The sequence below is a fragment of the Tasmannia lanceolata genome, unplaced genomic scaffold (assembly GCF_043159265.1).
Source record: "Tasmannia lanceolata isolate RefF3 unplaced genomic scaffold, GAP_Taslan_0.1 ptg000018l, whole genome shotgun sequence".
NCBI classification, from domain to species: Eukaryota; Viridiplantae; Streptophyta; class Magnoliopsida; order Canellales; family Winteraceae; genus Tasmannia; species Tasmannia lanceolata.
This window is the reverse complement of record NW_027518695.1, coordinates 24,596,652-24,612,002: the sequence shown is the minus strand read 5'-3', so window position 1 is coordinate 24,612,002 and position 15,351 is coordinate 24,596,652. Positions and strand designations below refer to the sequence as shown.

Genomic DNA, 15,351 nt, shown 5'->3' with positions numbered 1-15,351 from the left:
CCAGGGGAAATTAATGTGCCAGATCGTGTGACGAAAGCTCTTGTAAGGAAACACCGGAATTGGAGGCAGCAGGTAAGGAGGCAGATAACAAAGAAGCATAAGCCCCTCCAAAGGCAAAAAGAAGGTAAAACTTTTTGTAATACATCCATTTGTAACCTCTCGAACATCCTATAGTAAGAGAATGTGACCATCTCAGTGAAGTTTTTTATTTCGGTGAATCGTAGCTTCTAAAGTTGTAGACAATAGTGTCAAAGTTTTTTTCTGCACCCAAGTTTCCAGTTGCCCCCAAGTAGGAGATGATAATGGGCCATGCATTGAGAATATCAGCCCTGTAAGGGTTTTACCATCAATTAGTCTGGGTGAAGTGGGATCTAGCGTGGCATTTGAGATGTTCCACTATTCAGATGGTTTCCTAGCGTCACCCAAATTCGATAAGCCTACTTCCATGACTTCTGATCCAGATGGAATTACTGTAATTGATGGGCTTGATGTTGAAATTACACCTCCGAAAAATGATGGATTTGATGCTGCCACAGTTGATAAGGGAAAGAAGAGCAAAGACTCAAGGTCAATGAAGCTTTTCAAGATTGCACTCGCGGAATTCGTCAAGGATGTTCTTAAGCCATCATGGAAACAAGGGAACATGAGTAAGGAGACCTTCAAGACCATCGTCAAGAATATTGTTGATGAGGTGTCTGGAGCAATGCAAAGCTACCAGATACCCAAAAGTCCAGGAGATATCAATCAATATATCGAGTCCTCGCAACGAAAGCTGACCAAATGTGTGATGGTAAATGATAACTTTTTACTTTTCATTCTTTGTTTTCAGATTGCCACACTAGTATTGTCTGCCCACACACCACCACATATGTACCCACAATTATGCTTGCTCTTATTTATAAACTTTCCAAATGAAAATTGTAATTGATCGGGTTTTAAATGTTTTCTAGTGCCGGTATTTATTGCCTTATTATTTCTCAAATAATTTAGAACATATTGAGGCCGTTTGGATGCATGGATTTTATTATTGAGGATCGTAAAATCCTGAATTTTAGAAGCTGAACTTGAATTTTATAAGCTAAACCTGGATTTTACAATCCTGAAAATGTACATGTAAACACGTCTTTTTCAAAATGAAAATCAAACAAAGACAAAGGCCCTCACTTTTCGACGTTATTACAGCTCACACCCCTGTCGCTGTAAGTATACAAAAACCAACAAAACCATCGAATTTACAAAAAAAAAGCCACTTAGCCCTAAAACACGGGATTTTCCCTTTCCAAATCCTTTTTTCTTCCCCAAATTCTCCTCCCTAAATGCTTTCCTATACAACCTAATCTCTTCAAAAACCTCAAATCTTGCTCTAAATCCATCAATCCTCAAGGAATCCCAATCAATCCCTTATTTGCACCTTGATTTGCCCCAAAAAAACATCAAAATCTCTTGATAGATATGCTCCTGACCAGCCATACTATGTAATGCAAGTTAGGAGTCCCCAATGTTCTTTTCATAGTATGAATATATTTGTCATCTTTCAAAAAAAAATAAAAATCTCTTGATAGATATGCCCTAACGTCTCTTTTCTTCCCTTCTCCTCTATAAAAGCCAACCTAAGTATCCTCAAGCAACAACAACATTTTCTCACACGAGAAAAACCACAACTACAAGGTCTCATCTTCCATTGCTTTCTGCTATTTTTATACTTTTTTTTATCATTTCAACAACGGGGCAGCGGCTCTAACGCCATCTCATAGTCTTCAAACATACCTCAACCATCTTCTCTTTGCAGCTTCGCCAATTCAACTCCAACTCGGGGATCTGCAAAAGGGAAGGCCTAATCTCATTTTTCATTTATCCTTCTCTATGCATATGACTTTAATTCTATTTTTCTATTTGATTTTTATGCTCTGAGATTAGTAGCCATTCACCATTTACCGATTTGGTGCTTTCACAAAACTTTTTTTTTGTTGAAAATTGACAAGTTATTATAATACGATTGGGACAAGATGTCCCCCCCCCCCGAGTACAAAAGGATCAGTAATCCTTGGGTTTATAAGAAAGAAGCAACTAACATTTCTTCCCTTTGAACTCCTGCTTTTGCTAGGCTATCGGCCGCCTCGTTGCCGATCTCTTACGACGCTCAATCCTAGGATCCAGACGTCTTATCAAGTCAAGTACTTCTGCTATCAGGTTTTGCAGTCTCCAGGGTCCCTTCGAAGAACCAGAAGCCCACGCCACCGCATTTGTCGAATCTCCCTTAACAATTAGTGGTCGCTGGTTGTTCTCATATGCCCATTTCAAACCGAAGAGTAGTGCCCTGATTTTAGCTACATGTGCATCACATAAGTCCAGAGAAAGTCATGACAGTAGATTCTGTGTCATTTCTAATAAGGCCCCCAATACCAGCCCTCCCCGGTTTGCTAAGAGAGCACCCGTCAAAGTTGAGCTTCAGCCACCCACTTGGCGGGGCCAACCATTTTGGCTTGGGCTTGGTTCTGATAGCTCTATCCCATATAATTGACCACCAATTTCTTATGAGATCTTCCATCCCGTAAGGGATTCGTTTTTTAACCTTAGCCCATGAAATTATTTCCACCTTAATATCCGTCGCCAGCCGCTTAGATGTTTTGCTTTTGTCTTCAAAAATCCGTCTATTCCGTTCCTTCCATACATTCCAGACGATAGCATAGGGGAAGGTGGATCATAACGCCGTACCTGTTTCACCAAAAGGTTCTCTCTGCCAATTAAGAAGGAGAGAACTAATTGAGCCAGGGCATACCCAATTCATTCCAAAAGCTCCAACTGCCCTCGACCACAAGTGTTATGAGTATGGGCAGTGCAACATAAGGTGATCCAATGTTTCCTCATCTTGTTGAGAGAGTACGCACATGCTCGCTAGGCTGAAATGTCTTTTTCAAACGATCACAAGTATTAATTTTCCGGTGCACCAACGTCCATCCAAAAGCCACCACTCTTTGAGGTGCAAGGGATTTCCAGATACGCCGACTTGTTGTTGGCTGTCCATCATTTAGAATCGCGAAGAAAGATTTTGCCGTGAATTCGCCATTGGTTTCTGGTATCCATATCCTCTCATCATCCCTAGAGATTGAGCAATATGTCTAATCCAATTGAGTAAGGAGCCTTTGAAGATCCTGTATTTCCAGCTCTTTAAGGTCCCTACGCAATCGTATGTCCCAGAATCCTCTCCCTCTGCCATTCTCTTATCAGATAGTCTGCCACCGTTGCTTCGGGCTTTGTCGCAATTCTGAATAACCTCGGGAATTCCACACTAAGTAGTGTTTTACCGCACCAAAGATCTAGCCAGAATTGCATTGCCGTACCTTTTCCAACCCTGTATCGATCTTCTTGTTCAAATTCTTCTTTAGCCGAATAGATAGACTTCCAAGTCCGCGAACCCTTCCCGGTCGCCGGTTGTAGACACCCCATTTTGACCGTGCCCTACACCTCCATGTTTTGTGCCTAACCTTTTCAAATCAGTGTGAATGGACCCCAAATTGCACCCTGGGCTAGCTTAGGGTCCCACCAGGGTCCCTATGAAATTTCGTCAAGATCCGTTCACATTTGCCTAGTGAACGAGCTAAGGTAGGGTCGTGGTGCAAGTTCGGAAGGGCGGAGGTGAAATACGTCATTTCCCATGTAAAAGAGGGCACTCTTGACAATTTTATGTTGCTTCCTTCACAAGCAATCTTTGGTGGCCATTGGATCAGATCAGTGAGCTGAGATCATATATAGGAAAGATAATCTTCACCCTGCTTTTCACTTGGACACCCCCCTGTTGGTATAAAAAAGAATAGTCAAATACACTAGAGTGGGCTGTCCATTAGAAAAGAGGGGGGAGGCGAATTTACCATTTTCCCTTTTTCTTTAAAACCCATCGACTAGGGTTTCGGAGAGGAGGATTTGGGCAGCCGCAAGGGAGCTCCTCATCTGGGCGAGAATTGCAAAGGGAGAGCCTCATTTTTCGTTCGAAGCAGGCAAGTGAGAAGGAGAGGGAGGCGGAGGAGGAGCTTACCCCTTCATCATCTTCCCCAACCGTCCGGCCATCCTTGCGGGAATCCGGCTCAGCGCCATCTTCTCCGGTCCTCCACCACCACCAAAACCCCCTTCTCATTTACCCATTCAATTCCAACCTCCATGGATTCCGGTGGCTTTGCCGGAATCCGGTCATTCCCCTCTACAAACCCTCTTCAACCCCACTTCATTTTCTCCACCTCCAAACCCCAACCGCCATTTCCACCACCCAGCTCTCCTATTGCCGACACTTCCATCTCCCCCTTTTCTAGAAAACCCTCTTCCATTTCCCATCACCATTGATTCCGGCAATTTCGCCGGAATCCGACCAAACCACCTCTCAGCCGCCCCTCATTCCCACTTCTTAATCCCCAAAACCCTTTTCATTTTCCTCTCAAACCCTCTTCTCCACCATTATCACCACTCCCCATCCACATGCTCAAACCCTCTCTTCTCCATTTTTAACCATCATTCCACCATTTCCCATGACCATAAACCATTCCTACTGATTCCAGCAAGGCCGAAACCCAGTTGTTTCTCTGTCCATTCAATTTCACCCTTCTATTCCACCTCAAACCCATATCTACAGACCCTCTTCCCCATCTCTTGCTTCAAACCCATTTTCGTTCCTCATAAAACCCCTTTCAGCCTTTGGCTCCAAACCCCTTTTCCAAGCCACCATCAGTGCTTAAACCCAATTAGAAACCCAAAAAAAAAATCTCCTGCTTCCCCATCATTTCCGATACCATTGCCTAAAAGCTCCAGAGAGTCCTCAAAGATTGCAATTTTGCCCAATTCAGGTAATCCTATACCATCTAGTTTTGCTATGATTTAACATCAATTCCATACATTTTTTATAATAGCATTATATATATATATATATATATATATATATATATCTGTATGGTTTTTGTGATGATATCAGTATAATTTGTTTTCGATGAATGGTAGCAAATCTGTTGGTGATCATTTATATGGATAATTGCACTACCCAAATTCAACGAGGGCATTGAATCTGCTAGTTATATTCAGTTTTGATATCGGCACCACTCAGTTATGATGATGGTACTGCATCTGCTCGTTTCATTGTGTTTTGGTAGTGGTCTACTCACCTTCTGTCACTTGAATAATTTTAGCTTGATTTCCCTTGTCTGGATGGATGGTGGAGGGATGTGGGCTTAATTGATGTAGGAAATCAGGTTATTGCTCATACCCATGTCATGGGTATGAGTATCATCTGATTTCATAGGAGACCCATGTCGAGGGTTCAGCTGAATTGTTTTGTGGTTCTGAAGTTTTATTCTTTGAAATTATAATACATTGATTCATGGTTGCTTATCTTGTTTTCTGCTGTGGTGGCATTGCTTCTGGCTTTAGATTTAATTTGACTTTTGAATGCAAGATGGCAATCTTATTTTCCGTGATGAACGGATGGTGGAGGGATGTATGCTTAACTGATGTAGGAAATCAGGTTATTATTCTACTCCATGTCATGGGTATGAGTACTATCTGATTTCAGAGGAGACCCCATGACGAGGGTTTGATTGTGTGCTTTATTTGATCTCGTTTCTTTACCCCATGTCGAGGGTGCGGAAGTGGGAATTATTTGATCCCATTGTTTTCTTTTTTTTCTTTAGAGCATTCTAGGGTTTATTCAAGTTTGATATTGTTACAGTTAGATTGGTCATTTCCTTGCAAAATTTCTAGGTCTGATTGATAAATCTTTTTAAAATTACATCTGTGATTGCATGATAGCTGATTTGTTGAGTGATATGCCTGTGATTTCGGTCCTCTGATGGAGTTGATTTTCGAATCACACTTTAGTAATTGTTATGTCTGAGGATGTTATGCTCAGGAATGAATCAATTGTGCTTGGTCTATGCAACTTTATGATTAGTTTCCAAACGTTTTAGCCCCCAGGGTTCTGAGCTTAGATATGTTATCTTGATATAGTCGTTGAGTGTCTTAACGTTCTCAGAGTGTGGTGCATGTATGCTTGAAGATATGTTCATTCAAAGTTTTAAGATCATCTTCTCCGTTCGCGTTCTGTTCCTTTTATTCGGGATCACCCCTGTCATCCATGATTTACTTCATTTCTTCGGGTCTACTCTTTGCACGTTCCTCGGGATCCTTTTTGAGTTTCGGGATTCTCTCGATTTTGGGAACACTTTGTCGGGTCAGGCTACGACGGAATTTTCTTGAGCCAACCCCTTCCCTCCCTATTTTAGAGTTTTCGCAAGTTAAGGGATTCCCCCTTCTTAGAGTTGTTAGTCATATTTTGATTTACTTACACCTCTTTTAGTGTTGTTTGTGTTGTTCATTTAGTAGTCTATGTTATAGACTATTAGTTTGTCCTCTAGTTTAGGAGTTTGTCTGTTAGAGTTGTTTCTTCTTTATTAGAGACTAACTCAGTCTTATTAGAGCTTTCCTGCTTGAGATCTTAGATCGTTTTCATTTTTCTTGGGGCACCAGTTACTTGTTGTGGATCGTCTCTTTGAGACACTAGTTGCTTGTTCGGGGTTTCACCTTTGGATTTAGGGCTTTGCCCTAGTTTGTGGTGTTACTTGCGTGTTCCCTTTAAAAGTGAAAACATTTAAAGGTCCGAAGCATTTGAATAGCTTTAAAATCCAAAAAAACATTAGAAATTTGAAACTCAAAAACATTTGAAAAATATTAAAACCGTTAAATCATTTGAAGTGTTAGGAGAGTTCGTTTCGAACTACGTTGGCTTGATCCTCTTTCACGAGGTACGTAGTGCAGCTTGGGATTCTTATCCCAGGTCCAGCCAAACCTTTGTAAATAAATCATTTAACCATTTAAAAAAGTACAAAAATATTTCATAAACCTGTTTTCGAAAAATCTTCCTCTAGAGTTAGGACTTTGTCCTAGAATGAGAGTTTTAGAGTTAGGGGTTTGTGTTTGGTTTTAGGCTTTGATTTGTTATGTGTTTGTTTACGTTTGTTTTAGGGTTAAGAGTTCCGTCCTTGGTGTGTTGTTTGATTGTTGTGTGTTTTGTTTGTGTTTGTGTTTGTGTTAGAGTTAGGAGTCTGTTAGGCCTCCGTCCGGTCAGTTGGCGATTCACATCGCCGACTGATGACTAGGTCTAGGATGCGCTAGTGATCCCATTGTTTTCCTTAGGACGCACAGCCTAGTTACACATAGGTTGTAGGAATCACCTGCATTAGCCTAGGGCTAATCTGCATTTAGTTAGGGCATATAGAGTGTCCTAAAATCCACAATTCACTGGAATTTAAATAATCGTACAATAAATTTTAATAATTGGTCCGGTCTTTTAGATCGAGTCTAAGATAGAGGTCTAGGTGTCTTAGGCATCCTAGCTTAGAATAGACGCGAAGAACTACGTTGCCTTGATTCTCGTGGAGGCGGGGATACGTAGGCTTCTTTGGATGAACATCAAACCATCCGAGGACTCGGGCTAAATCGTTTAGAGTCTTAGGATTTGTTGTTTTGTTATGTTGTGTGTTTTGCTATGTTTTCTTACTTTCATGCGCAGACTTTATACCTGTAGCTGTAGCATGCATGTGTTTGTCCACCGGAACTTAGACACCTGTTAGGCATGTCACTCATAACCTAGTTGTCATTAGGTGACACATTTTTTATTTTGTTTTGTATGTGCTTATTATTTCATCCCCTGGTCATGCATGATTAGGTAGACGTCTTCCCGGGGATATTTGTTCCCATTTCACATGATTTTCGCCCAAAACTCTTCGAGGTTAATAATAAATGGCATAAGAGACCAAGTTTACGCACTCGGGCGAATTGGGGGCGCTCTTCGGACCTTCTCCATTCGTCATCAGGCACGGACCTTTTGTATCTCTGGTTATCCATTGCAAACAGAGCATTTGTTTTTGGTTCCATGGCGTGTCCATGGATGGCGACTCTGAGTTATTTCTAGATATATCTTGGTTTCGAGCCCTGGCTCCGGATCAGGATGTATCTCTTTCCTTTTATATCGCCACTCATGCTATGCTGTGAGGGTGGCAACAGTTTCGAGAGTTCATTGGCAGAGCTCTCCTTCACTTTGTGGAGATCTAGAGGATTGCAGGAGGGATCTCGCGTCCCTCGGCACTGTCCTCTCGGGATCGGGGTCCACACCGGTATTTAAATGTTCCAATCCCCCCATTTCGAGCCATATTTGGATCCACCCACACGATGCTAGAGAGCCATTTTTCAGTACCATACCTCCATAGCCACTTGCCTAGCAGAGATTTGTTTCGCATTCTTAGCTTCCCAGTCCCCAACCCTCCATCCCTTTTTGACTTGGTCACCCTCTCCCAATTTATTAAATGTCTTAGTTTATTCGTTTGCCCATCTCCATCCCACAGGAAGTCCCGCTTCAATTTTTCAATCCTCAAGGCTACCTTAACCGGTATTTTGAAGAGTGACATAAAATAAATCGGCATGTTTGCAAGCGCTGCTTTTATTAGAGTAATTCTACGCCCAAGAGAGAGGTATTTTTTCTTCCAGGTGGCTAGCTTCCTTTCTACTCTCCACCACTGGGTCCCATTGTGCTGCCGACGGGACGCCGAAACCCAAGGGTAATCCCAAATAGGTTACCGGGAAAGCCCCAATGAAGCAACATATTACTTGCGCGAAACTCTGTACTACCCGCTAGTCCATGTTAATGCATAGGAGCATGCTTTTACTGAAATTAATCTTAAGGCCATAAGTAATCTCAAACCATTTAAAGATCTTTATAATATTGGGGATGACCTGGGTGTTGCTTTGCACGAAGACGAGTGTGTCATCAGCAAATTGTAGGTGCGTTATTTCCTCGCCAGTGGGGCCCACTTTCAACCCTCGAATCAGTCCCGAGCTACTCGCCTTTGTCAACATTAAGCTGAGAGCTTCCACCACCATTATAAATAGATATAGGGCTAAGGGATCACCTTGCCGAAGACCCCTTGAGCCCTTAAAGAATCCCTCAGCAAACCCGTCGATAATGACCGAGAAACTGTTAAAGGATATGAGCGACTTGGTCCAAGTTCTCCACTTCGAGCCAAAACCATCCGTTCTTGTATGAAATCAAGAACTTCCCAATTGATATGGTCATAGGCTTTTTCGATGTCAATTTTGAGCACTAAACCCGAGCTCCCACTTCTATTGACGGAATTAATAATTTCATCGGCTATTAGCACCCCATCCAGAATTTGCCTTGAGTCAACAAAAGCTCCCTGAAATTGGGATATAACACCCTCTATAAATCTTTTTACCCTTCGAGCCAGTAGCTTGGATACAATCTTGGGTATGCTGTGAATTAGGCTAATTGGTCGAAAGTGCTTAATCCCAATGACCCCCTCCTATTTCGGGATTAACGCAATAAAGGTAGCTTTTGTCGCTTAACTGATGATCCACCTCTCCTGAAATTCATGGTTGAAGGCCATGATGTCCCAAAATGCCCCAATATTTTTGGAAGAATGACATGGGGAACACATCCGGACCCGGAGCTTTATCTTTGGCCATGGAGAAAATGGTCTGTACAACTTACTCCTCAGTAAAATCACGGTCCAATGAGATTATTTGACCAAGGGTAATTGTCTTAAATTGTAATCTCGCCAATTTCCCATTCAACTGATTTGAGTATAGAGCCGAATAGAATTCAACAATTCTTCCTTTAATTAGATTTGAATCATCGATCACTGTATCCCCATCCCTCAGGTAGGTGATAGTATTGATTTTTTGTCTTGTATTTGCCACCCGGTGAAAGAATTTGAATTCGTATCGCCTTCTTTGAGCCAAACCGCTCGAGATTTCTGCCTCCACCTAATTTCCTCTCTCCGCAAGATTTCCTCATGTTCCTCCAGGAGTTTCAATCGTTCACTTTTTTCATCAGCCGGTAGTGGGCCATCAGCCTCTTTACCTTCGAGGAACCTTTCAATCATTCCCTGATAAGGATTCTTGTTTTGTTTGTACAATCCTACTATCGACAGACGTATCAAAGCTCGGTCGATCCCAACCAATTTCGACGCGGTTGGCGGATGTTCACCATCCTCTTCAGAGTCAATTCTTCACACCATCGATGGAACATCGACACCCAGGCATCGTCAGATCTCCTCCAACAATGCCAACCCCGGTTGGCTTTCAGCCGAATCAAGGCAACCTAGGGATCGTGTCGCCTGTGTCAACCAGACAACCGAGCATCTCTCAAAGAAAGTCAAAGGGGGCCCTCCCCCACTTCCCTAAGCCTTTGTTGATAGCTTGGTCATTAAGACCAGGTCTCCAGCAAAGATACCTCGTCAATCAAATCAGGAAATCCTTCGGGTCCCATGTCAAGGATCCATCTTCCATCAACAAATCAGGATCTGTCATCACAGATCCCATCATTTCAAATACTCACGTCTTCAGAGAGTCGTCCGCGTCCAATTCTCAGCAAAGAACGCGTGCTCCCAGATTCATTCTCCAACATAGTATGACCAATCCCAAGTGGAGTCATTCAGAAATTACTTTCATAACATCTAAATTGGTGTGAGTCCCCTAAGGCATCTAACCAGTGTGAGTTCCCTGAGGCATCTAAATTGGTGTGAGTCCCCTGAGGTATCCAACCAGTGTGAGTCCCCTGAGGCATCTAAATTGGTGTGAGTTCCCTGAGGCAACGAAGCCCGGGACCTCCAGATCAAATTTAAAAGGCCGCAGTCCCTCGGAGAAATTAGAAATTTCCAACACAATTGGGTTGTGATCAAACAAAACTCTGGGAAAAGCCTTCAGAGAAATTAGAGGAAAATGCTCCTCCCACTCTCGAGTTATAAGAATCCGGTCAATCCTGCTCATTGATCATCGATCCTGATTATTGGACCACGCAAACCTCGCTCCATTTAGTAGCAAATCAATCAATTCATGATCCAGAATAAAATTTGATAGTTTCCTCATGCTAGTTGTAATTCTGGTGCAGGAATTCTTTTCAGAGGGGAAGCAGACCGTGTTGAAATCACCTCCAATAATCCACACCCCTGCCATCCAGCTCGAATACTTAGGAGATCCATCCACAATTCGTGCCTCTCACGAGCCCTGATCGGTCCATAGATAACCGTAAGCATCCACTTTACATCCCAATCCCATGAGGTGAAGACAATCGAAACCGAAAATTGCCCCACCTTGACCTCTTCCACAAGAAATTTTCCTTCTTTCCAGACTACAATAATTCTCCCGCCGATCCCACCGCTTCTTTTGCAACCCATTCCCGATGGTTTCTGCCCCATATTTTATTGATGATGTTATCCGTGACTTCCATTACCATAGATTAACAGCTGCCACTAGGTCTAGCTTTCGTTGGTATACAAAGTCTTTGACCGCCTGAATCTTCCTGTCTTCCCCCAATCCCCTATTATTCCAGAACCCCGGCTTCATTGGGAGCGGAGATTGAAACTCCCAATGGCTTTACCGTCCTCCTAACCGAGGACTTCACACTGACGGGGGGACCTGAGAGGGAGGTCCGCCCTTCCAGATTCCAACACAGCTAATCTTTATTTGAAATGGTCGGATCGGGGAAGCCTTCTAGTGCAAATTGCTCCCGCGTTACTGTGATTTATCTTTCCAAAGGCCTTCTCCTGGATCTGATCCCCAAGTACCTGTCGAAAAATTTTCTGCCTCCCTGAGTTGTTTAGATTTGAGTTTCGACTCTTGACGATCATGTCTGAAGAAGTAGATCCTAACGAGCTATTTTTAAGAATACCCAGGGCTCGATTCACTTTTGCCCTAAGTCCCGAGGAAACAGGAGCTGATGGGACCGATTTTTGGCACCGTGACTTATTCCTCCAGAAATGTTCCACATGTCCACCAGGTACTCCATCAGAAGTCGTCAACGGGGTTTCCACAGGGGGTGGGCCATACTCGCAAGGTAAAGAACTATCCCGATCCTTCCGGTTAACCAGAGTTAGATGAGACTTGGGAAGTGGATTACCATGAATGGATACTTTGGATTTGCCTGCCAGCTTAGTCTTGAGAAAACTGCCCATATTTGGCGGTTGAGACTGAGATTTGAATTTTGAAAACACCCTGCGGGCCCCACTTTGGATACCGGGATCAGAATCACCTGATCGCTGCACTAGCGGGTGCCAAGTGGCAAGAAGATCAACGGTCATCCCATCGTCAACCTCCCTGACGCCGGAAGGGACGAAACTGGTGCCAGGGTCCGCCACGCGGAATATGGGTTCGACCCGAATCAATGCCGGCCATCTGCAATTCCGGTGACGGCAATCTCATCGCCGGGGGATCTACCACTCTACGTGATGTTACCTTAGTAGTATTTGCGGAGACTGGAATCGTCATCCTTTCCATTGGCTGGGGATCATGAATTTCAATGCCAACTTTAAAGCAGCTATTTTGGATCCGAAGGTGGACAAAAAGCCTGGATAGCTTCCATTCTGGAGCGAATATTTTTGTCGAGGCAAAGCTCATGCAGTCATCAAGGGTTCCTTTCATATCTGTTTCCAAAACAGGTCCAAAGATTCTCCCCAAGGCTTCCATCGTCGAGATAGCCCACGCGTGAAGAGGAATCCCAAAGAATTTAACCCAAATTGCTTTTGGTAATCCGGGTGCCACGCTGTGATAGAGTAGGTAGTTACCAAAAGCCTTTCCCCCCATCTGCAGGACTCTGGCAGCCAGTTCCTCATTTTCAAACATGAATAGCACTTCATTCTGTGTGAGAATGCTGGGCTTAGTGTCGGACGGAATATCCCAGAACCATTTTGCCCAAAGCCACAGATCATCTAAATTCCATTCCATTATCTTTATCCTGCCAATCAAACAGGCATTTAAAATATGTCTACGTTCATCCACCTCCTTTCCGGAAACTGAAATGACTGGAAATCCATCCTCAAAGCTGGTTGTGGGCACCCCAGAGTCAGGCCAGCCTCCCCCCTCATCCGTAGATGATTGCTTCGAAGCTTTCGAAGTAGGTGACAAAGACAGCGGCGGTTCAACGTTCTTTCCATGTTGACATCACCGACAATGTTTTCGCCATTTGAAATTGTGGTAATCACATTTGACACAAATCCAATCCCCCCGTCTCATCGCGTCCAAGGATTGAAGAGTGGCACCTTTATTCTTGTCCTCCGTCCGTCCTGCCATGAAGCCCTCGACAGATGCCCCCAGGGAGAGGTATCAGAAGGGCTTGGGCCCTCGAGAGCAAAACAGATAGCCAAGGAGCGAGAAGGGCTGGGGCCTCACACGAAACCAGTCAGACTTACCGGCGATCAGGTGATCTTCGCCATCTAAATCCAAGATAACGGAGCCTTTGGATTTTTTTTTTAATCTTCGGCCAAGTGTTTTTAAACTCTAAAACACTGAGGTGTTAGAATTGTGGAAAGACCGTGCTTTCATAAAACTGATATTGTGATTATTAACTCATATTCATGTTTATTTTACCCTTTATAAATCAATGCTATTTGCAGCTATCTTGAAGATTTTATATCTTTAAATCACGGTCACCTGGAAATTTCAAGCGTAACTACCTTGAAATCTGATTCACTTTGTCTATACTCACTTCTTTGTAAATACTTAAGCTTTAGTTGTTGAATCTCTCATCCTCTCTATATTTAAGCCAAATTCTTTACTCTATCTATACTGCTGTGCACCATCTATGACCATATCATTTTATTACAGAGACTTAATCTTTCTTATTCCATTGAACAATTTGTCACAGAAGTTTATTCTTAACTTGGCTTGCTTGTTCAGTCTCTATATGTAGTAGTATTCTTTCATATTTGATCTGATTGTTATATTGCAAAGTTACCATAAATCTTATCACTAGAACTCAATTATACTAGGACACTGTGATCAAATTATATACTTTATTTCACACCTACTTTAAAATCTTAAATCCCGAATCTTGAAACACTATCTTAATGTCTGGAAGACTGCATACATCCTTTTGTGCGCCCTTTTGTGCACACTGATATAAATTTCAATTCAAAATTTAAAATCCTCTTTCACCTTGACTTGAATCCCCAACTATAAAAATCTTCCTTTACGAGAAACGAATTCAAAATTTTAAACTTGTTTTAATTTAAACTTTTATAAGTTTTCAGTACAATCAAGGTTCTAGCTTTTAAAATCTAAGATTTTAGCTTTTACAGTTATTCTCACTGACTGGTTTCATTTTGTTTGTTCTTTCAATTTTCATCATTGATGCTGACCCTGCTATTCTGTGCAGGGCCATGTCGGCAAGTACGTCGAGGCATAGGCAGCTTGCTGTTGATTTTGTGCCCCAACAGATCCTGGGCTCATATGCTATTTGTGCTCACCCAAATCTCTCCTTGATGTATTCCGACATGAAGTGGCTACAGTTCCCATTCTAGTAGTATTTTAACTATTTTTCATCTTTGCCCATCTTTATATCTGTTCATTTAGTCTGAATCTATAGTGGGGAATGACGGAGACAAATCTAAAAATCGACCAAAAAGGTAACTAATCGGATAATTCTGACAAAAGCTTTTGTGATTTACAGTGTGCTTGCTGTGTAAATAGGTGGGGAATGATGGGGACGATGCTGGTAATCGACCAGAAAGGTAAGTAATTGGAAAATTCTTAGAGAAGCTTTTGTGATTTGTAGTCTGCATTATTGTAATTATGGTGCATTATTGATGTTTTGTAAGCTTGTTAAGTGCACAGGACCAAGAAATGATGTTTTGTAAGGTGCATTATTGGTGTTTTGTTAGCTTGTTAAGCGCGCAGGACCAAGAAATGATGTTTTGTAAGCTCATTGGGTCCATGATGTTACTTATCTATTAAGATAAATAAATTAGTTATTTTTTAATATGGTAGGATATTATCAGCTTGGTAGGATAAGAGTTATTAGCTAGTAGGACTTGTGTGATAAGGATTGTGGGTAAGTTTCATTGGCTTACATTCTTATTTGGCCCTGGTTTTTAGGATTCCTCGTTTGTTCTTAGAAGGCTTATTAATTGTAACTTTTCCATTATAGAATTAATGAAGAAACTTGTTTGAGAAGTGTGTTTTGTACGCAGAGGACTGATCCTTCCCTTGAAGTGGATCAAGAGGCTGATCTTCCCTCTAAGGAGATCAAATCTGTTCTGAACCGATCCGGGTTTGTAACACATGATTTTGGTCCGATTTGTTTCGGGATGCGGTGCCTTCACCATTGCAACCATGTTTTGTTGTGTGTCTGCTATTGTTGGTCACTCTTTTCCCGATCCCAATTGGACTCAAAATTACAGATTGTGGGTCCAATAATCAGTTTTGGCCCCACAGTAGGATCAGAAAATGCAAAACAAAGAGTGCCTATGTAGTATCATTTGTCCCTTTTTAGCATCTTACATTCACCAGGTTCGACCTCTCCTG

At 42.4% G+C, this 15,351-nt stretch overlaps 1 protein-coding gene across 4 annotated transcripts; it reads left to right on the top strand.

Annotated features, from left to right (window-relative positions):
• The first annotated feature begins 209 nt into the window (after positions 1 to 209).
• Positions 210 to 15,000, top strand: LOC143850281 (zinc finger CCCH domain-containing protein 38-like). 4 transcript variants are annotated; one of them, XR_013235974.1, is made up of 4 exons: positions 1,254 to 1,668; positions 1,790 to 4,832; positions 14,204 to 14,347; positions 14,498 to 15,000. XR_013235974.1 is itself a non-coding variant. In XM_077359540.1 (2 exons), exons 1-2 carry the CDS (start codon positions 389 to 391, stop codon positions 14,231 to 14,233), a joined length of 432 nt encoding a protein of 143 aa, XP_077215655.1. In that variant the 5' UTR covers positions 210 to 388; the 3' UTR covers positions 14,234 to 15,000. The 4 variants fall into 4 exon arrangements, 1 of the variants encoding a protein (XP_077215655.1); XR_013235972.1 differs by lacking the exons at positions 1,254 to 1,668; positions 1,790 to 4,832 and adding an exon at positions 210 to 790; XR_013235973.1 differs by lacking the exons at positions 1,254 to 1,668; positions 1,790 to 4,832 and adding an exon at positions 210 to 790 and having other exon boundaries at positions 14,204 to 14,350.
• The last annotated feature ends 351 nt before the right edge of the window (positions 15,001 to 15,351 follow it).